At 41.5% G+C, this 22,208-nt stretch overlaps 1 protein-coding gene across 1 annotated transcript; it reads right to left on the bottom strand.

Annotated features, from left to right (window-relative positions):
• Window positions 1–377: 377 nt before the first annotated feature.
• LOC124795178 (nuclear pore complex protein Nup205-like) lies at window positions 378–21,819 on the bottom strand. Its single transcript, XM_047259078.1, has 5 exons — window positions 21,680–21,819; window positions 17,473–17,634; window positions 6,425–6,635; window positions 6,220–6,344; window positions 378–595 (listed from the first exon to the last, which is right to left on the bottom strand). The coding sequence occupies exons 1-5, from the start codon at window positions 21,686–21,688 to the stop codon at window positions 512–514; spliced, it is 591 nt and encodes a 196-aa protein (XP_047115034.1). The 5' UTR covers window positions 21,689–21,819; the 3' UTR covers window positions 378–511.
• Window positions 21,820–22,208: the final 389 nt, after the last annotated feature.

Here is a 22,208-nt window from a genome sequence, read left to right as displayed (position 1 = left end):
ATATAATGTACAAAAAAAATTATGAATGCAAGATCAAATAAAATAGCTGTCAAGTTGACAAACTAGTAAGTGGTCACAGATACTCTTGGTGAAGAGTTTTATTTCGTATTATGTTTTTCTTAGCCATGAAAACCACTTGCAGTACGTTATTACAATGGAATCGGCCCACCTACTTAAATTAATGTCAGAATAAGTTACATTACTGATAACATTTCCCTGTCCCAGGCAAAAATTCCTTTCCCATTCACAATACCAAAAACTATTATGTTTGGATAAAAGTTTCCATGATGCTAACATGCAAAAGATTACAGGGGTAATTGTGGGGTTTTCCTTTTTCCACTTATGAAGTCAAGACACAGAAGTAATTTAAAAGCTGGTTTGAAAATAGTGTAGAAATCATCAACATTTTTATTTAAAAAATTACAAAACAATGTACATTACTAATCACAAGAAAGTTACATTACTAACAAGCACTCTGTGAAATGATACAAATCTTTCTTATCCCGCAACATTACTTAACTGGTGCAAACTGTATCAGTCTCTTAATTCTTCTAAGCATTGCTTCTACAAATCCCCTCTCTATGGCAGAATGATCCTAAGGAGAAAAAAAATAATTTTCAAATTATAAATGTTTAAGATATAAAACATACTATAAACAGCCATACTTTATTGTTTTACTAGGTCTACAACTTTGCTTCCACTGTTTTTTCTCAAAGTTCGGGGCTTTATTGTGAAAAACTTACAACAAAATTATGATTCATAGTATCACCCATCGCTGGCCACTACATTCTCCCATCTTTCAGATAGCATACGAATCCCGTGGCAGAAGAACTGGGTGTCTTTTGGAAGGGGGGGGGGGGGGGTCCATGAATAAATTTAATTTTTCACTTGTTCATATGATCGTAAGTGTTGGTCAGCCAGACTGTATGCCTCTGATCGAAAAAGGTGGTAGAGAGCAACGTATGGAGAATACAGCGGGAGGGATAGGACTTCTCATTTCAATGTTTCCATTTATATCTTGACGGGTTTTGTGACATGGGATCGAGCACTGACCTGCTGCAAAATTGCCTTTACGTGTCTATCACTGTATTGTGGCCATTTGCGTTTCAGTGCTGGGCTCCAACGCATCAACTGCTTTCAATAATGATGTCCTGTGACTGTCTTTGCCTGTTTCAGTAGCTACGAAAACGTTCTGTCTTCCACCGCCATGACGGACTTCAATATCAAAATCACTGTTTTTAAGGCATTGAAAAAATTCCCTGCCATTCTTCCACTAATAGTTCCCTGACCATTTGTCTTGCCCAGCATTTTAAGAGCCACAGTCGCAGATTTCTTCATGTTAAAGCAGAAAATTAAAACTCCCCGCTACACAATCAAGAATAACCTTATGACGTAAACACTAATATTTTTATGGCATTATGTTTACAGATGCCTAAGCTTATTGTATTACACCTATGACCAACCACCTGAACACCACTTGCCGTTACTGCTGTCTATTGCAAAACAGTGGAAGCAAAGTTGTAGACCTAATAACTTAAACATTGATCAGTTATCTCAAATGAGCCATCACTCCACTCAAGATACACCTTCAACACAGATATATATGAACAAAATTCCACATTTAAGAAATCTTGCCTTTACTCTTACCTCAAAAGCCAATCTACATCCCTCTTAACAAAAGTGGTAACGTTGTGATGACACTGATACTGATGATGATTACCACCTTTGACACTGACTCTCATCCCTTCCTGTTATACCTTTTGCACTCTCTCACTCTCTCTCTAAAACACACACACACACACACACACACACACACACACACACACACACACGTATCGTCTGATATTACCAGGGTTGTGTGCATAGAAAGTAGGTTGATGAATGATGTGCAGCAGCAAGAGGCAGAGAGAGAGTATCTTTTTCACAAGTAGGGATGAGCCAGCAGAGTCACTCTACGGCATCTGTCTGTAGAGTAAGCTGCGAGGTGTACATTGTACATTGAACAATTCACAATGCGACATCACCCACTGAATGACAACTGCTTACCATCCTCACAAACTGTTTCACAGGACACTTTAATAAAATGCTGACAGATATGCTGTCAATGTATGTTCACATCTAACAAAGATATTGAGATACAATACCACATGTCACGACATTTGCATACGATGCAGCAAAGCGAGACACTACGGGCTTCACTCCATTCTTTCAGCTCACGAGATTGAAATGACAATGGATATTCGAACTGACAATAGATATACTCTCCCAGTTTCAACTGCACAATACTCAGGTGCACTATGTGAGGCAGCTTGTCACCAGAAACAAAGAAGCAAGGCAACTGGCTCACATATGGACCGTGTGTGCCCTGGTGGCCAAACACAGGCCAATGAGATACAGCCCACGAGACCTTCCTGTTTGGAAAGTGGGACTACTAGAAAAGTTAAAATTAAAAGGAAGGTTCAGCGTTGGCCGTAATATTGATGTTTTATTGATAGCAGAATCGACTTTTGATCACATAGTGATCATCTTAAGTGCTGGAAGCTGTGGTGTACAAATTAAACTCTGACACTGTTATCATGTTATCAATAACCAAATCTGAGAATCGATCACAATAACTCAATTGTTCGCTTGTTGTAATCGCTTCTCAGTTTTGGTTATTGATAACATGATACCAGTGTCAGAGTTTAATTTGTACACCGCAGCTTCCAGCACTGAAGATGATCAATACGTGATCGAAAGTTGATTCTGCTATCAATAAAACATCAATATTATGGACAACGCCGAACCTTCCGTTTAATTTAACATATATGGTCGCCGTGCGCACAGCACTCCATGGCGTCACCAATCAATATTAGAAAAATTATTACAGCACTACACTGGGTGGTATTGGATCCTTCATCGCTTGTCAGACTTCAAATACGAAATTGAGGATTACCATCCTTTACTGAGAAGATAAAAGTGCACGTCTTCTGTATGAAGTCTTGCTTTGCAGATTGACAATGGGAAGTCCAAGGAAACTGAAAACCCACTCGGTGATCACAAAACTTCAACAGGACGGGCCAATCTGGTGTTCATCACAGTGAAGGAGAGTTAACAGTGTGACCAGAGTGTGAGGATGAGGATCCGCCTGCACTGCCATACACAGGACTCTTGACAAAATCTAGATCCAGTTTGCTAGTGTGGGAGGTGTAACAGTTAGCACCGCTGTCTGGCATGCTGCAGGTTGGCATTTCAAACCTAATCTGCAACAATTGCTTGTTATTTCGTATTTGATAGTTCTGGTAGGTTCTTGATATATCTCACATTTGTATATCTGCTAACTCAATCTTTGCAAAAATAATTGAACTCTCCACACAGATAATCGTTTCTGTTCTGGATGTACATTGGTGTCAGGAATAAATGTGCTTTCAGTTAGTGTTGTACTTCATCGACAACATTCCCTTCAGATAAGAACTCAGTCGTGCTTTCAATGTGACAATATAATGTGCTACTAAAGCATGGTCCTTTCCCAAAAGCATCACCATCTCTTTCAGATTCTGATGAACTATCAACCAGATCTGTTGTATGACAAATAGAGTTACGTGCTATACCATCCAGTAACGTGTAACACATATATCGATTAGAAGTAGGTTTATATTATGTAACTGTGTATCTGCAACTATGGAGTGCGTATTCTTTGTAATTTAAAGTCATAGATTTGTGACAGGAAATTAGAGTTTCGTAATGTATACATGGAAAAAGCAAAATAATTTGTTAAAATAATAAATTTTTGTAATATATGTACGTTTATAAAAAACACAATGTTTATTGAAAGCTGGTTCATGCTTAGGGCACTTGTATTTGTTATATATAAAAGATGTAGTGAAGTCTCTCTGCGACAGAAGTGGCACGGTACGATGTAAAAGGTGGTTTTGGCGGTCGAACTTGGTGGTGTGAACGGTACGCAGTATGTGGCTACCCATAGCACAGTACACTTCGACGGTGCCAAGAAAGGCAATTGGAAGCTGTTTTGCAAAGGAATTTTGCCTTGTATGTGGATCAGGCTAATATTTGTTATTCTCGGCAAAAAGGAATTACTCTAATATGTTGAAAATGTGATGCCAAGAAGAGATCTTATAGAGCATTCGAACAACAAGAGCCGTGAGTACAGTTAGCCGCCATGTCGCTTGCCACCAAAACTTTGCCACTGCTTTACTAACTTCATACATCCAGCTATGTATATGGGGATGGACCAGTTAATTTGTGTGTGTGTGTGTGTGGTTTTAATAATAATCCAAATGTTGTAAATCTGTGTCCGGAACAATATTTTCTATCCTGAACACAAACCTATGCAGGGTCCTCACCTAAGTGCTACTAAAACAGAGTATCCTGTTTTAAATGAACAATTCTTGTATTCAAGTGTTCCGAAGTGAATTTATTTATTTATTTTTTGTCAAATGTAAAAGGAGTAGCAAAAGTTAAAGTTAAAACCACAAAAGTGAAATTAAATAGGATTTTGCTAATGTACTCTTAGTTTATTGCAAAGTTTAGTTTTGCAGGAATACAGTGTCAGATTCTGTAAATGTTACTGTCTAACATACCCGCTTCACAGGTGGCAAAACAAGCTAAATAAGTTAAGCTCATTTTAAAAATAGTGGAGTTTTGATTTCTATCATGAATGGCTTCTTTTTTGAAATTAATTTAGCTCGGTGTTGAATTTTTTTGTCTTGCAAAGTAAATTATGAACTACTCCAAGTGAAGTGAAGGATTAGCTTTGTTTGAATTAGTCTTTTTTTTGCTGGAATAGTCATAAAGTATGACTGGTGACACTATACTAGTTTATGGGTCCCCACCATATTCTCCACATATTAGAAAGATAATTGGACTATTACTGCTACTAAGGAAAATTGACATATGCAGAGGAGTATAAACAGTTTATTTATGATATTATATATATTTATGTGTGTGTGTGCGCGCGCGCGTGTGATTGATAACTGCTGCTACACACACAGCTCAGAGTGCCCTGTGTCAGTTTATATCCTGTGTGTTATTCAAAGGGAAACGCCAACAAACCTAACTTTAATAACCAATGTTCAATTTTCTTAAAAATATATTTCCAAATTAATGTGCCTAATTGGGCTGGCGACCATTCATTTTTTCACTCACATATGAATTTTACCACTTTCATTAATTCCCTAGGTTAAAGTCCATTTAGTTTTTCTGTTAATTTCACTATATTCAAAATTACAGTCGATACCCTCGTCCATTAGATACATGTGCGGTCAAAATTCAAAATCCTCTCAGAGCTTGTTTCGTGCTATGCTTGTGCATTATACGTGGCAAGATAGTGTTATACGTGGCTTTTCCCGTGACAGGACTAAAGGTTCGGTGGGGAAGGGTGACACGTAACAGGCTAGTGTTATAACTATTTTAAATACTGACAATTCTCATTGTCACTGTCACTATCACTATCTCTACAATACCTTCCCCTGGCCAAGCATATTAAACTGTAAATTTCTTAATAAAACTGAAATGTGCTCCACCCATATAGAGGGATGCAATATAAAAAAACAACTTCCAAATGCCAATCATAAAGAAGAGAGAGCAAGATAAAGTAAAAAATACCAAGATGGCATTGCAACAGCATACATCCAAAAGTACTCTAACTGAACAACCAGAACTTCAAAGATCTACAGGGCGAATTGGACAGAAGCAGGCATCCGCGCAACACACCAGTATACGAATGGCACTGTGTCAACACAACTCGAGGGTTTAGCAGGTAGCACAAGTACACACTATGGGAAAGACCGACGGGGACACGTCAAAGGCAGCCACAGCATACACGGAAAGGAACGGCAGATCCTTAAACCTTAACCTCGGACAGCAATATTTTCCAGTCAAGATTAAGCTCTGTAAAATTATTTATTGATCTGTCTGCTCTCACACAGTGTCTAAAATTGTGTATGTCTTACATTACTTTCTGCAATGAAACATATTATTATTACCATCATCATCATCATCATCATCATCATCATTTCTGAAAGAGATAAAGTAAGAAAGTTCTTACTGCTAGTTTCTCTGTCAATATATTTTTTGTTACAACTAATGACAAGCACTTTTACTGTCAGAAAAGGTAATTGGTAATTTCCCCATGCATACAAAATGTACCCAGACAGAACCTTCAAAACTCTTGGGAATGGTTTCTACAGAATTAATTGAAGCTGCTGAGGTGTTACATACCTTCTTTGTTTCAATCAGCTGTTTGCTGAAGCTGTCATTGAATACCGAGACCAAACTCTGTTTCAGGTTGCTTACATCATCGGCAGAAATTTGCCACGACATTTCACTAAGAGTTGACAGCACACCTGCAAATGTCAATGTGATAAAACATTTTCTAATTTAATTAAATTAGCTTTGGAGTGTATGCTGTTGTTCATAGCATTACCAGATGTAGAATCCCCAAAACGTGACCGAGGTATAGCACGCAACATATAGTAATCCAGGTGGCACCACACGAGGTAGAGACTGTTGTCCAACAGAAAAGCGATTAGTTTCATCTCCCATTTTTTGCGTCTAATTCGTTTCTCCAGCTCTTGAGCTGCGATGGATCGGCGTGTGGGAAGTGCCTTCACGTGACTCGCACCTTCTGGAAGAAACTGAAGCAAACGAGAATTACCTGTCAGGTAGCTGACTGGTATCTTGGTAACAAACAATTAGTGTAACACTAATTAATGCAGCCCTGGTACACACATACATCTGAAAAAAAGAAGTTTTGCTGAGAACTATGTGCATACAAACAAACAAACAAACAAACAATGCAGCTAACATAAAAACAGTAGTTACGATTGCAGTAGAGGGGCCACTAACAATGTGTGTCAGTCAATAAAATTGTCTGAGTGTCATAAAACTATCACAACCTAACAATTACAAATGACACAGAGTGACCTTTAAGAAATTAAATGTATGCAATTAAAGGTCAAGGAGAAGCTATGAAAACTTTGTAATTCTATCAGATGTAGCAGATGACTTGGAACAGCAGTTGAATAGATTGGGTAGTGCCTCGAAGACAGGTTAAAAGATGAACAACGCACACATAAAGAAAAAAAGTGTTCCCACATTTTCTGTTATCCAATCCCTGGATAAGACATGGCTTGTTTTTTCACCATATATCATATCACTCTTAGTGTTATGGAATAATTCATTTGTATCAGATATTATTAAGACGCCATAAAAAGGCTGCAATGTAAACATGAGATAAATTTTCTATAAATTAAATGTATATGATTGTAAAGAAAACAATTTTGCTATTGTGAAGTAGATAGTGCGATAGGAAAAGCTGATGCTTCATGCATGAAAATGCAACAATGGAAAATCCAGGATGGAATGTAAGAATATTACGAAAAGGATAGTTGCTCGTCACCATATGGCAGATATGCTGGGTAGCAGATAGGCACAACAAAAACACTCTCAGAAAATGAGCTTTCAGCTAACGAGGCCTTCGTCGGATATAGAAAAAACACACACACACTCACACAAATGTAAGTGTCACACACACTACTGCAGACTCTGGCTGCTGGGGCTTTAATAAAAATAGACATTTAGGCAAGTTTAAGGCATGTGACAATGTACAAAGAAGGGATAACAATGAAAAGAGTGAAGTGATGATGTACAGCATCCATGTTATGAGCTCAGTACTCACAATTGCTTGGTGGTACTAAATTACACACACACACACACACCACACACACACACACACTCACACTTCCTTGTGACTCAAGTCTTTTTATTAGTTAAAACTGTGTCAAAATCGCTATAGTAGTTCCTGAGATGACCAAGTACGTACAGCCAGACACCATTACAAAGAATGTATATAAGGCACCAAAAAAAGTCGGTTCACACTTATTAAACTTATGTTAATTTTTGATAATTTGAACATGATACAGGCCCACCAACAAATTACAGTACACATCACTGCTTTTTATGCAAACTATCTGCCATCTCCATTAGTACACTGTTCAAATCTAGCTAGAACACTCTGACACATATGCACACACAGCTGAATGTTGTCCAGAGCGTGGAAAGCATAGTCAATGTAACCAGTCGTCTCTTAAAGAGTTCGTGGTTTCTTCCCAAAGACTTCACCTTTAGCCATACCTGAAAGGAAGAAATCCTTTGGGGTGATATCAGAGGATTATGATGGGAATTCAACTGAGTGCCCAAACATCCTTCCTTTCAAAACGTTATTGAGGTATGTCCTATGAGCTAATGTATACTGTCTACATGCTCCATCATGCTGGGAGTAGAATTGGTAACAGTTGTCCATATGCATGATGATACCTGGTGTAACACACTCTACAGTCAAGAACAGTCTCCAGAGAGATATCTGTCAATAAAGTACAGGCTCCCAATTATACCACATTGCACCCCACACATTTATACCAGGTTAAATAGTGGCTGCTCCAAAACAAGAAGACTGTTTTCTGTGTACAAGTAAGTACAGTTACATCAGTTTACATGTTGTGATAACTTGAGTGTGGTCTCATTCAACTACAAAATGTTATGAAAGAAATTCTGGTCAACTCAGTACTGATTGAGCATAATTTCACAAAATTTTAGCCCCGGATCATCTCCCAGCAACTTGTTTATCAGATGTAGAATGTACCTTTTGCAGTTCTGCTGATGCAATATCCTTTAGAACGATCGACGTGTTATTTGTGGGAGCTCTTTCATTAATTGTCTTGTGATCCTCTTTGGACTAATCACAACAGCCTCACTGACATTGATTTCATTATTGACAGAGCGTCCTTCCTATGTTGCTCACAGTAAGGTGCATCCAAACCAGAACCTTCAGTTTCAAATTCATGAATTAAATTGTAGAGCAGCCTTATATGCTGGTGGGTTTGACTCATAATGTTCTCTCCATTCCCTCAGTGCAGAACTGACACATTTCTGGTAGACAGTCTTCATAGCAAAAACTCTTTCTTCTGTCATTAATATCTATAAAAACTGTCATTGTGTTGGCAAGACTACGTTACTATGGTTACGATTCTTCTGTTAACACTAAGTGTAATTTCCTGTTTTGCACCAGCCATACTGACTTACACAGTGCCAACCTGCACACATTAGAGAGAGAGAGAGAGAGAGAGAGAGAGAGAGAGAGAGAGAGAGAGAGAGAGACGAGCTTTGAACTTATTCACTACATTTTGCAGCACTGCCTCTGGGATTTGAATCATCTCCTGCCCGATGTGTTCTTTCAGCGCAACTGAGTGAGGTGGGTGTTCCAATACATTTTACTCTTCAAGTAACCCCACAAGAAAAAGTCACACTTATTAAGCCCGGTGAGCATGTGATATCTCTGTTTCAGGAGATCATGTGACTTGGCAATAAAGCACTGACAATATTTATGCATACTCTTTGTGTGTAGGAGGTTGCTCCATTTTGTTGAAAAAATGTCTCCTTGTTAACTTTGTGCTCAGGAAATCATGGAATAAAATAGTCTTCCAACATGTCTGTGTATCTCTGTGAACTCACTTTCACAGCTTTGCTTGGATCACCTTCAAAAAAGTAGGGCCCCATATCTGATGAAGACATAGCATACCTCAAATAACGTTTGTGGCTTGGAGAGGTTGCTGATGCTGTTGTCTAGGATTCATGTCACTCCAAACCTTCAAGTTCTACTTGTTGATTTAATCAAACAAATGGATGAGAGTCTTGCCATTCATCCATAAATTGTAAACAATACCTTCATCTTCAGTAACTAAATTCAATATTTCTCCACAGAACCATCTTTGACTCACATAATCTGTTTTTCTAACAGCCTGAACAATTTCACTTTTGTAAGGACAATAATGTGCATTGTTGTGTACAATCTGTCTACCGATTCTGTTAGAAATCTCAAGTGTAGTGCCATGCTAATGAGATGAGTGACACTAACTTCTTTTGATTACGATGCTTTTGAGAAAACTTACTGTCTTTTGTTTCCCCATTTCTTTAGTATTTCTGATGAAGTCTCTTCAAAGTTCTTAACCAACTTTTTAAACAGCATAGGCAGACAGCACCAACAGATTCCGATTACTTTGAAAAAGGGTGCAGAAAACACGACATGTCTGCATGTATGAACTACAATCTTTGTAAACCGTTTGGACAGTATACAGGCAATGCTGAGATGTCCACTTCTGCACTGCTACTGAATGCTAACTTGTCAGAAACATGGCTGACTGCATCCCCATCACCTTCCATCAGCTGAGCATCATTCCCTCAATTTTCAAAATCACTCTTTACAACCTTACTTCCAGCATGCTGGTTGGCAGCAATACAGCAACTTGACAAGATTCAACAAAATTCTAAAAACGGTCAGAGTTGCACAGAAGTTTGCCCATTTTTTTTAAAAAAAAAAAAAAAAAAAAAAAAAACGACAAAAGTCATACGCCAACATCCATTACTTGTGAACGCTGGCCACATTATTTCACTGCATGCAGCACAGTGTGGTCATTTTGTAAATAAAACATTGCCAGCATTTAATTTGTTTGCGTGTGTGTGTGTGTGTGTGTGTGTAATGGTTTCAGGGTGCAAAACTGCTACGGTTATTGGAAATCAGCAGCAATGGGAGCAAAACTCAAAATGCGGGGAAACTAAAAAACATAAGGAAAGCTTAGAAAACCACTATAGAAGGGGGGGTTGTTTTCCCCAAAAAGAGCTTCAAATGACAGACGTCATCTCACTGACACTAATAAACTCAAGGACACGATCGGCTGAGCGTGTGTCATCTGCTAAAATGGAAGATATATCAGGCGACAGCTGTAGACGGGCGCGTAGCACAGTAAAATAGGGGCACTGAAGTAGACGGTGTTTCGCCGTCCACAGTTGAGAGCAGTGGGGACAAAGCGTCACTGAAAAGATGTCTATGGCCAAAAAGACACTGCCCTATCCGGAGTCTAGTTAAAATTACCTCACAACGAGTTCGGGAGGAATAGGTCCAAGCACAGGGAAGAGCTTTCATGTCCCGCAATTTATTATTGGGAAGCGTAGACCAACGTGTGTGCCATAAAAGAGCAACATGACGACATAAAACACTCTGTAGGTTGGCGAAGGGAACCATGCAAACAGCGGGCTGAGGAAGAGAGACTGCAGCCTTTTCCGCTATATCGGCCACCTCGTTTCCACGGATACCAATGTGTCCTGGGATCCAGAGGAATGCCACAGAGACGCCCCCCCCCCCCCCCCCCCCCCCCAAGTGGAGCAAGTGGAGGTAGCCCTGAATCTCTCGTTTCCACGGATACCAATGTGTCCTGGGATCCAGAGGAATGCCACAGAGACGCCCCCCCCCCCCCCCCCCCCCAAGTGGAGCAAGTGGAGGTAGCCCTGAATCTGGTGGACCAGAGGAGGGACAGGGTAAAGAGCTTGGAGACTAAGGAGAGCGCTGGGTGAATTTGAGCATATAATATACTGTCTCCGCTGATGGCGACGGATGTATTGGACAGCCTGGAGAACAGCGTAAAGCTCTGCAGTAAAAACCAAACACTGGACGGGAAGCCGAAATCTATTAGGGGTGTCGCCAACAATATAGGCACTCCCAAGACCAAATTATGTGTTTCAGCCTACAGTGTAAATAAATGTGGTATCCTTCATTTGTGCGCATAGGGCAGCAAATGCCTGACGATAAACGGACGAAGGGATACCATCCTTGGGAAGCTGACAAAGGTCACGGAGTAGGCAAGTTCGGGGGCGGAGCCAAGGCGGTGCTGTAACCCCAGTTGTCAAGAAAGGTTTAGGAAAGTGGAAGGAAAGAGAATGTAGCAGTTGACAGAAGCGGACTCCCAACAGTAGTAGAGAGGAAGGGCGGCCTGCATACCCTAAATCCAAGGAGGTGTCACAAAAAAAGGGTCCTGGACCGGATTAGCAGGCAAGGAAGACAGATGGCTAGCATAACTGCTCAGTAGGACGGCTCGCCGATTGGATAGAAGAGGGTCAGCAGTCTCAGCATAAAGGCTTTCCACAGGGCTGGTGTAAAAAGCTCCAGATGCTAAACGCAATCTATGGTGGTGGACAGAGTCGAGACGCCAAAGAATAGACGGTGAAAAAGAGTAGTAAACTATGCTTCCATAGTCCAATTTCGAACACACTAAGGCGTGATAGAGGCGGAGAAGGACCACTCAGTCTGCTCCCTGGAGGTATCATTCAGAACACGGAGGGTGTTGACGGAACACAGATGCGAACGGAAGGTCAACAGGGCCTAGATGTAGGGAAGGTGGAAGAAACTCTGTATGACGCCAAAAACTGACACAAACAGTCTTACTGGGAGAAATTGGAAGCCGGTTTTTGATGCTCCAACAGTGGAGGCAATCGAGACATCCTTGAAGACGTCGTTCAAGAAGGCTGGTCCATTGAGAGCTGTAATAGATCGCAAATCGTCCACGAAGAGGGAGCCTGAGACATGGGGAAGGAGACAATCTATAATTGGATTTATGGCAATGGCAAACAGTACAACACTTAACATGGAGCCCTGGGCCACCCCGTTTTCTTGGGAGAAAGTACTGGAGAGAGTAGTGTTCACTCACACTTTAAATGTGGCGCTCTGCCATAAATTCAAGAATAAAAAGGGGCAGCTGACCTCGAAAGCCCCAGGAGAACAGTGTGCGGAAGATGCCTGTCCTCCAAACAGGTATCGTATGCTCTCTCCAGATCAAAAAATATTGCTACCATTTGGCGTTCCCTGAGAAAACTGTTCATGATATAAGTGGAGAGAGCAACAAGATGGTCAACTGCAGAACGATGCTTTCGGAAACAGCATTGGGCAGGTGTTAAAAGGCTTTGGGACTACAGCCACCAGGCTAAAACAGCAGTTCACCATACGTTCCAAAACCTTACATACACTACTCGTGAGAGAAATGGGGGCGATAGCTAAAGGGGACATGTTTGTCCTTCCCAGGTTTCGGAACAGGAATGACGATAGCTTCCCGCCATCTTCTGGGAAAAAGTACTGTCGGTCCAAATTCGATTATAAAAGCAAAGGTGGTAACGCAGACTATGGGTTGATAAATGCAGCAACATTTGGATGTGGATACCATCCTGTCCTGGGGCGGAAGAGCGAGAAGATGGGAGTGCATGTTGGAGCTCCCACATAGAGAAAACAGTATTATAGCTTTCACTATTTTGAGAGGAGAAAGCAAGAGGTCACAATTCCACTGAACATTTCTTCGGGGAGAAAGACTGGCGGTTAATCTGAAGAGCTCGAAATCTCAGCAAAGTGTTGACCCAATGAGTTAGAAACTGCAAAGGTGTCCACTAAGGTATCATGTGCAACAGTGAGCCCAGAGATCGGGGAGAAACTAGGCATGCCAGATAACCGTCGAATTCGACTCCAAACTTCTGAGAGGGAGTGAAAGTGTTAAAAGAGCTAGTAAAGAAGTCCCAGCTTGCCTTCTTGCTAACAAGGATGACATGATGGCATCGTGCACATAACTGCTTATAGCAGATACAGTTGGCCAAAGTAGGATGGTGGTGGAAAAAACTAAGAGCACGTCGCCGCTCACGAATTGCGTCACGGCACGCCTCGTTCCACCAAGGAACTGGGGGGTCTGGGCAAATCGGAGGCGCAAGGTATTGAACATTCCATGGCTGTAAGCTATAACTTCTGTAACATGAGTGACCTGATCGTCGACGCTAGGAAAGTGACAGTCATCGAATGTCACTAGAGATGAAAAAAGTGTCCCAATTGGCTTGGGCAACCTTCCAGTGTCTCGGGCGCATAGATGGCAGTTGTAGCTGCAATCGAAGGACACATGCAAAATGGTCACTCGAGTGTGTATCAGCAAGAGTGAACCATTCAAAGCGCCGAGCTAGCTGAACAGTATCGACTGAAAGGTCCAAATGAGAGAAATTTGTCATGGAGGCAGACAAAAATGTAGGTTCCCCAGTGTTGAGGCAAACAAGATCCGCTTGGTGGAAGACGTCAATCAATAGGGAGCCTCGCGGACAAAGACGCGGAGATCCCCAAAGCGGGTGGTGGGCACTGAAGTCCCAATCCAGGCAAATAGGAGTGGGCAGGAGCTGACCACGGAGATGAAGGAGATCAGCTTTTTCCATCGGTGTGGACGATGGAATGTATACAGTACAAAGAGAGAAGGTGTATCCAGAAGGGAAAGACGGACAGCAACAGCTTGGAAGGAACTGTTTAAGGGGATTGGGTGATAATGGACAGTATCATGGAGGAGAATCATAAGTCCCCCACGTGCTGGAGTGCCATCAGCAGAGGAGAGATCAAAACCGGGACTGACTGAAAATGAGGGAAAACAAAGCGATCGTGGGGATGCAGCTTTGTTTCCTGAAGACAGAAGATGATCGGCGAGTAAGACCGTAAGAGGATTGATAATTCATCCCGATTGGCTCTAATGCTGCGGATATTCCAATGGATAATTGAGATAGGGTGGACAGAAAAGGGGAAGAATCTTACCATGGTTGTTTCTCAACTCAACGACTGCGGAGAGCCGGTGGCCGACTCCATGAAACAGCATTCGGTCAAAGGTAGAAGATCCTGATCTATAAGTTGTTCGGGGGCAGCTCCTGCCACCAGCGGTCGGCCAGTTGATCGGCCGCCAGCAGTGCGCCTCGGCGACACAGAAGACGGGCCGAGGGCGGTTACCGCCAGGTGGTGCTGTAGATGAGACATGCCGTGGCAGAGAAGGAGAGGAACTGGGTTTCTTATTAGCCTTCTTGGAAACAGGACATTGAGATGAAGGAGCAATCGATGGTTGTGAAGGTGGGGTACGTAGAAAGTCTTCACGAGTAGGCTCTTTTTTGGAAGTCCGGGTGCCTGATTCTGGGGCTCGAGATTTAGCAGAACCCGAAGAAGGGTGAGCCATAGAGTGAGCAGGTGAGAGTGAGGACATTGAACGGGCGATCTCTGCGCTGGCCGATCTGACGACCATGGCACTAAAGATGAGATCACAAGTCTGCGTGGCTGCCTCCTTAGTAGGCCCGAGGAGAGGCAAGGACAGTGCTGTATTTACCTGTGTGAGGCACAGTGGGCTTGTCGACTGGCGAATAACTTTCGAGCAGCAAAGGTCGACACCTTTTCCTTCACTCTGAATGAGCCGTTCGTCTTTAAAAATGCGGCAATCTCTAGAGGAAGCAGCATGGTCACCCATACAGTTGATGCAACGAGGGGATGGAGGTGGACAAGCACCCTCATGGGCATCCTTGCCACACGTAACACATTTGGCCTGATTGGAAAATGACTGGCTGGTATGATTAAACCGCTGACACCGATAGCAACGCGTAGGGTTGGGGATGTAAGGGCAAACTGAAATCATCTCATAGCCCACTTTAATGTCAAGAAGATAGTACAGGTTGGAACCAAGTCCTTGTCAACCCTTTTCATGACTCGATGTACAACCGTTACGCCCTGGTCAGACAGGTAGTTTTGAATTTCCTCGTTGGACAATTCGACGAGCAAGTGTGCATAAACCACCCTGCGTGATGAATTTAAAGTGCAGCGCACTTCCACCCATACAGGGAAGGTGTTTAGTAGTAAAGTTCGCATCAATTTTTGTGCCTGGAGGGCACTGACTGTTTCTAACAAGAAGGTGCCATTTTGTAATCGGGAACAAGACTTTACAGGACCTGCGATTGGGTCGACACCTTTCTGAATAATGAAAGGGTTTGACTGTGGAGAAGTCTTGACCTTCGTCTGACCGAGAAACAACAAGGAACTGTCGGCAACGATGGAAGAACTGTCCGTGGCTGAGACTCATTGAACTTACGCCTGTGAGCAGACATAGTAGATGATGAGGAAACCATTGCGGAAGTATCCCCCACGATTACCGGCATCTCCCATGGCGCACTCCTTCCTTGTGGGGGGCCCACCCTAGGTGATTGTTCACACCTCAGGTCACACTTGCGAAGAACGGGCAGAGGGACCAAACGGCACATTCAGAAGGTACCAGCTCGGGTGATCACCCCTCCCTGGGCCTGGCCATTACCAGGGGGTACGTACGTGTCCTATCTGTCTACCCGGAACGGGGAATTACGCGTTACCTCGTAACCAGCTATGCGTGGGAACGCGTGGGTCGGCCTTCAGACACGCACACGGAGGAAAGAAAGAGAAAGGGAGAAACTAAGAAAAGGAAAGAAGAGAGGTCTCAAATGCCGCAGCGGAGAAGAGAGTAAAGAGAAGAGGCAAGGAAAAGATAAGGACAAAGGGAGGACAGAGACTTGCCAGCATAGAAAGCAAAGAAGAGAGACTGTCTTACAGTTACAAGCATCTGTCTCCGGATGTAGGCACGAAACATACTCCCATAGGGGGAGAAGGGGAAGGGGAAGAGGCAGAGTTGGAAGGTATGCAGCCCGGAAAGGAAAGAGAGCCGCACTAGCTTGGAGCCCGTGCTCGCCACGCACATATTCACAGAAGAGATGTGGACCCCGGTGGGGTGGGGGGGTGGGAATTCACTCATGATGGATATTGTTAAACAACTTATGTGGATGGTTTAAAAACGAATGAAATAGTCATCAGTTACTAAAGACAAACTTCTGTGGAACTTTCTCATGGTTTTTGACAATTCTGTTGACTCTTTACTCTGCCTCACCCTGTATCTATAGTTTTAACATGCATTATTGTAACTGTGATTTTAATTTTTTGTCAGTTGTTCATGCATCTGTCATAATTTTGAGTTACAAAGATGAAATAATTCAAATAAATGTTCCTAGGTGTTGTCATTACTGTTACTTTTTATCAACATAACAACAGGACTAGGTGATTCTGTGATTGATCCCTGTACTGATAACAGGATAGTAATAGTAGTAAGCTGATATTTGAGTTATGTTAAGAGTCTGGCTGCTGCACAAGGAATTAAAAATCTTTACTGCCAATGGATGAAATTATAAGACAGATTATACAACAGTGGCAGAATGGCACCCATGAATTTTCCGATAGTCTCAAATTTTTTTGATCATTTTAAGAGATGTCATTTGCAAGAATTTCACATAGTATGTAAAATGACATTTGGAAAATAGCTTGTAAGTGCATGCATGAAGACTTCGGTACTAAACCGAGTAATAAGTACCTACTCACCACACAGAGAAGGTACTGAGTTGGAGACGGGCACGACGAGAAAGAATGCTAGATCTATTCAGCTGCCGGCCTAAGTCCTCTCTCGGACGTAGAAAAAGACAGGACACACACACACACACACACACACACACACACACACACTTTTCAGTCAATTTGTTATACCTGGAGTAAATGTATTTCTATTCATAACAACAATCACTCAATCATGTTTATGACAGTAGATGACTTTCTACTTGCCTTTTGTTGAGAAAAGGATAAGAAAAGCTGAGCTGTTAGATACACAAATATAAATACAGTACTTCTTGATATCAAAATTTTCTGAAGTCCCTTAGCATGATGAAAACAGGGGTATCAAAGGGAAAGTGTAAATACACAGACACTACGGGGGAGAACAATAAAAACAATCCAGTTTTTTTCCAGCCTACCTGTTTAAGTTCAGCACCACTCATACTAGACAAAGAATTTTTTTGCCGAACCAGAAGTTCCAGTGCAGCAGCTTCCTTCTGTTGGTACGACACTGTCTGCACGAGCTGGTACACCATAACACCCAGTGATGGTGAAACCTCCTTCTCCAATGTTTTGCAACTCTGAAAAGGAAATAGATGCATGTAAGCAATACTTAAACACAATCACATGAAATTAACTAGAAAGTATGTAAGTCTTCTACCAACTAAGGTTCACATTTCTTGCATTATCATATATTTACCCTAAGAACCAGTCTATAACAATACTACTTTGACCATTCATTTAACAGGAAGATGAGACTAATGGAAGAGGTAGGTCTGACTAAAACACTACCTGCAACGTAATCAGATGGAGACATTCTCATTATAGTGAAAAATAGTTAATTATATTAAATTTACCACAAACATAACCAGACATGCTAAAACGTTTTCTCAGCACCTGAAAAACAGCTACACCTTAAGCGATTACTTCCACATACCAGATCATCTACATCTACAGCCTCACAACTACTCTGCAATTCACAATTAAGGGCTCACAGAGGGTTCTACTTTCTACAGTTCCAGTCTCGAATAGTGCCACAGGAAGAATGAACACTTAAATGTTCCCGTGCAAACTTTGAATTATTTTATTATAATGATCATTTCTCCTTATGTAGGTGGATGTTAACAAAACATTTTCACATTCAGAGGAGAATGTTTGAACAGTGAGATTTCATGAAAAGATCTCACCACAATGAAAAACAGCTCTGTTTGAATGATTGGTATCCCAAATCACATATCATGTCCATGACACACTTTCCCCCCATTTCACAATAATGCAAAACAAGCTGTTGTTCTTTGAACTTTTTCAATGTTCTCCATCAATTATATCTGGTCAGGATCCCATTCTGCTGAGCAATACTCTAGCAGAGGACAGACAAGCATAGGGTAGGCACACTCTTAGTAACCCTGTAGTATCTTTCAAGTTTTCCGCCAGTAAAACACAGTCTTTGGTTTGCCTTTACCACAAAGTTATCTATGTGACTGCTCCAATTTAAGTTATTCATAATTGTAATTCCTATGTATTTAGTTGTAAAAGAATAGATAAAAAAAATCTGCTCACTAAGTGGTGGCAGGACACACACGTAACAGAAGGTAATAATAAGGCAAGCTTTCGGAGCACGTGGCTCCTTCTTCAGGCAGAAGAGTTGAAGGGGAAGGAAGATGGGCGAAGGAAAAGAACTGGAGAGGTCTACGAAAAGGGGTAGATTTCGGGAAAGCTACCCAGAACCACAGGCCTTGGGAGACTTACTGGGTGAGATGAGGCTTCGAGTCAAACTGAGCTCAGACAACAGATAAAGGTTTGTCAGGGGATACCTGATACTTCAGCTCTGTGTGAGACTTTGTCAGCCACACAGGCTGACGAGCGGTGGTACAGCAGTCTCTCGACAACACACGACCAGATGTTTTCGAGAATTGGGAGATCCGGAGAACGTTCTGGCAATGGCAATGAGTAAGGTCAGAATGGCACTTACAACAAACAATGAAAAATCCAGGATGGAATGTAACAATACCAGAAAAGGAAAATTGCTACTCACCATATAGCGAAGATGCTGAGTCACGATAGGCACAACAAAAAGATTCACACAATTAAAGCTTTTCGGCCATTAAGGCCTTTGTCAGCAGTAGACACACATACACATACATGCACACACACATTCACATAAACGCAACTTGCACACATGTCTGCAGCCTCAGAGAGCTGAGACCACACTGCGAACAGCAGCACCAGTGCATGAGGGGAGTGGCGACTGGGAGGGGGAAAGGAGATGGGTGGGTGGGGAGGGGGAGGGATAGTATGGTGGGAGTGGTGGACAGTCAAGTGTTGCAGCTTAGATGGAGGGCAGGAGAGAAGGGGTGGAGGGGGGAGGGGTTAAGTAGCTTGAAAGGAGAGAAATAAAAAGAAATTAAAAGACTGAGTGTGGTGGTGAAATGACGGCTGTGTAGTGCTGGAATAGGAACAGGGAGGGGGCTGAATGGGTGAGGACAGTGACTAATGAAGGTTGAGGCCAGGAGGGTTACGGGAACGTAGGATGTATGGCAGGGAAAGTTCCCACCTACGCAATTCAGAAACAGTGTTAGTCAATGAAATTGGAAACTGACCGGGGAATCTATAAAATCCAACAGGCTCTAATAGCCAGAGTGATCAGAAATGAGAAAGAAAAACATAAAAAAATCATTTATTGACAAATTAGACAAAAACATTATGAGAAATGAAAGTGGGAAGTTTTACAACTCTTAAAAGAAAACTTGTGGACTATAAACTATGCTATCGCCAAAAGGATGGAACAATGGCAACTTCAGATGAAGAAAGCTGCAACACTGTAGCAGATTATATTAAAAGACTCCTAAACTGTGATAACTCAAAAGCACAATTTACTCCAATGAACCCTTTGTCTGGTACCTACAGCGCAGACCACTTGACAAAAGATGAAATGAGGGGCATCATCAGATATTGTACTCTAAGGTATAAACAATATGTGATGGTCTTAGTGGACTTAGGAAAGCCTACTATTCAATATACCACATAGTCCTTAATGAATTTGGGGTTAACTTTAAACTGCTGGCATAACTACAGCCACCCGAACAGATACAAATTTCCAGATAAAGTTCCTATAATGCCTCTCACATCCCTACAAGAGCAAAATTGAAGTCAAACAATTCAACAAACTGTCTCTAAAGCTTTTCAACTGTGTTCTTGGAGGGGGAAAAAAAAAAACCATCATCCGGATCTGCGGAAAAAAACTGATGGAAACCGACTACAGCCCAATGAGAATGGGAACAAAGTCCAACGAAACCACGGTAGACTGACTGGCTTTTAATGATAAATAGCCATTCAGTCCCACAACTCAAAAACTGCTATGACTGCTACTCCCATCAAATGCAGTTGGTTACAAGCAGTCCAGCCTCGGCGGCCAGAGACACTGGTCACGTTTGTGTCAGTTGCGCATGTGTGAATGTGTACATGTTTTCTATGATAGAAAAATGCCTTTTGGCCGAAAGCTCAAATGTGCAGCAGTCTTTTGTTGTGCCTGTCCATGACTCAAATGTCTCCTCTATATGGCAAGCAGCAATATACCCTTTTCATAATACTGTCTTTTCACAAAATACTAATATACATCACTACGAAACAGTCCTGAAACCAGTAATTTTGTATACAGCTGAAAACCTATCCCTAAATCTTTAGGGAAATCATGGCATCCAGTAACAAGAATGGCTTGCACCAGAAAAGGTCCAACAATATAGAAGCAGTGGCACTGGAACTGCCTGAAATTATCAAGCCTCGGACTGAAAAATTTACAATCTCTTTGAAAACGCTGATCTTTAAGGGGAAAAAAGATGCATTATGCCTGTCTCCATCATCCATTCCAATCTGTTAAACTCTACTAGAAATGACACTGTGCACGCAAAAGAAAATAAAATTTGTTGTGCTGCTGTTTCAACTGGTCCGCACTGACTGCTAGTCTCATCTCGTGTGAAAATAATTTAAATGAAGACAATAAAAAGAAATAAAAGTAAACCAAGAAAGGTATACACAAGGAAGAGTAAATGTAAAGCAAACGTAAGGAACGGGCGAGACAGCGTAGGGATATTGGTTGTAGATGGGGACAGGAATAAAGATAAGCTGAAGAGTACAGAAGAATAGTTAGTGCAGTTCATTTTAGCGTCAGTTCTTTTCAGCGTAAGCCAAATAGCAAAATATGTACGGCCATATATTGCTCAACTTCCTTAATACTCCTAGACTTAGTTATCACCAGTGTACATTCCAAGTAGATGTAAAGATATTTGCATTAACCTATTTGGAGTGTTCTACAGCAAATTTCACTTTTTATTTAGACCAATTTATTGTTGAATACAGATGTATAAACTGTTTGAAAACTAGAAAATTCATTAATAATACTTCTGGTGCACATCACAGAGTATTATTTTAGTAATACATGTATGCCCTCCAAGTGGTCTCTTTTCATATATACAAATATGTAGATTCAAATAAAACCATATGTTTCAACAACAAAAAATCAAATAAATGCACAATAAAGTAACTATGGGAAAGTGATGTGGAGTAAGAGGAATCAAACAGTTATTTTATGAGTAGTCAAAATAAGACAACAAACCAAAAACAATTTACCTCTTGCATGATGATGATCAAATGGAGTGAATCGATCCCCAAGGCTTGGTCGCAGAACTACAACTGTTGCTCTAGGATCCACACCACGGCTTGCCACCAAGTTGCGAGTGTGCAGAGCTAAATGGCAAGCGGTCTGGAGGAAATGTGTTACCGCCTCTTGGCTGCCCAAATCTTTTAAAACTTTTTCAGTAACAACAAATCGGGGCAGAAGTGTCAGCATTAGCTTCTGTATCCTCTGCATCTGACCAGATACTTCAACATCACTGAAATCACGTGTACCCCGAAAATCTGTTGACACAAATTTGAGATAACAAAATGGAATTAATAATCATAATGAGCATTACAAAAACAATATATTAAAAACTGATTCAGTGAATCTGATCATTTTATCTAAATTTTTCATTTGTTTTCGTAACAAATCTTTCAGTAACACTGTCTTAAAAATACAGTCACCATAAACATAAAGCTTTGGTTCGTTTAAGCTGTAACTAGATACATTAACTGTGTTCCAGCTGCTACCAAAAAGGAA

Source organism: Schistocerca piceifrons, chromosome 4 (assembly GCF_021461385.2).
Source record: "Schistocerca piceifrons isolate TAMUIC-IGC-003096 chromosome 4, iqSchPice1.1, whole genome shotgun sequence".
Classification (NCBI taxonomy): Eukaryota; Metazoa; Arthropoda; class Insecta; order Orthoptera; family Acrididae; genus Schistocerca; species Schistocerca piceifrons.
The sequence above is the reverse complement of the archived record's forward strand: the minus strand, read 5'-3'. Positions and strand labels throughout refer to the sequence as shown.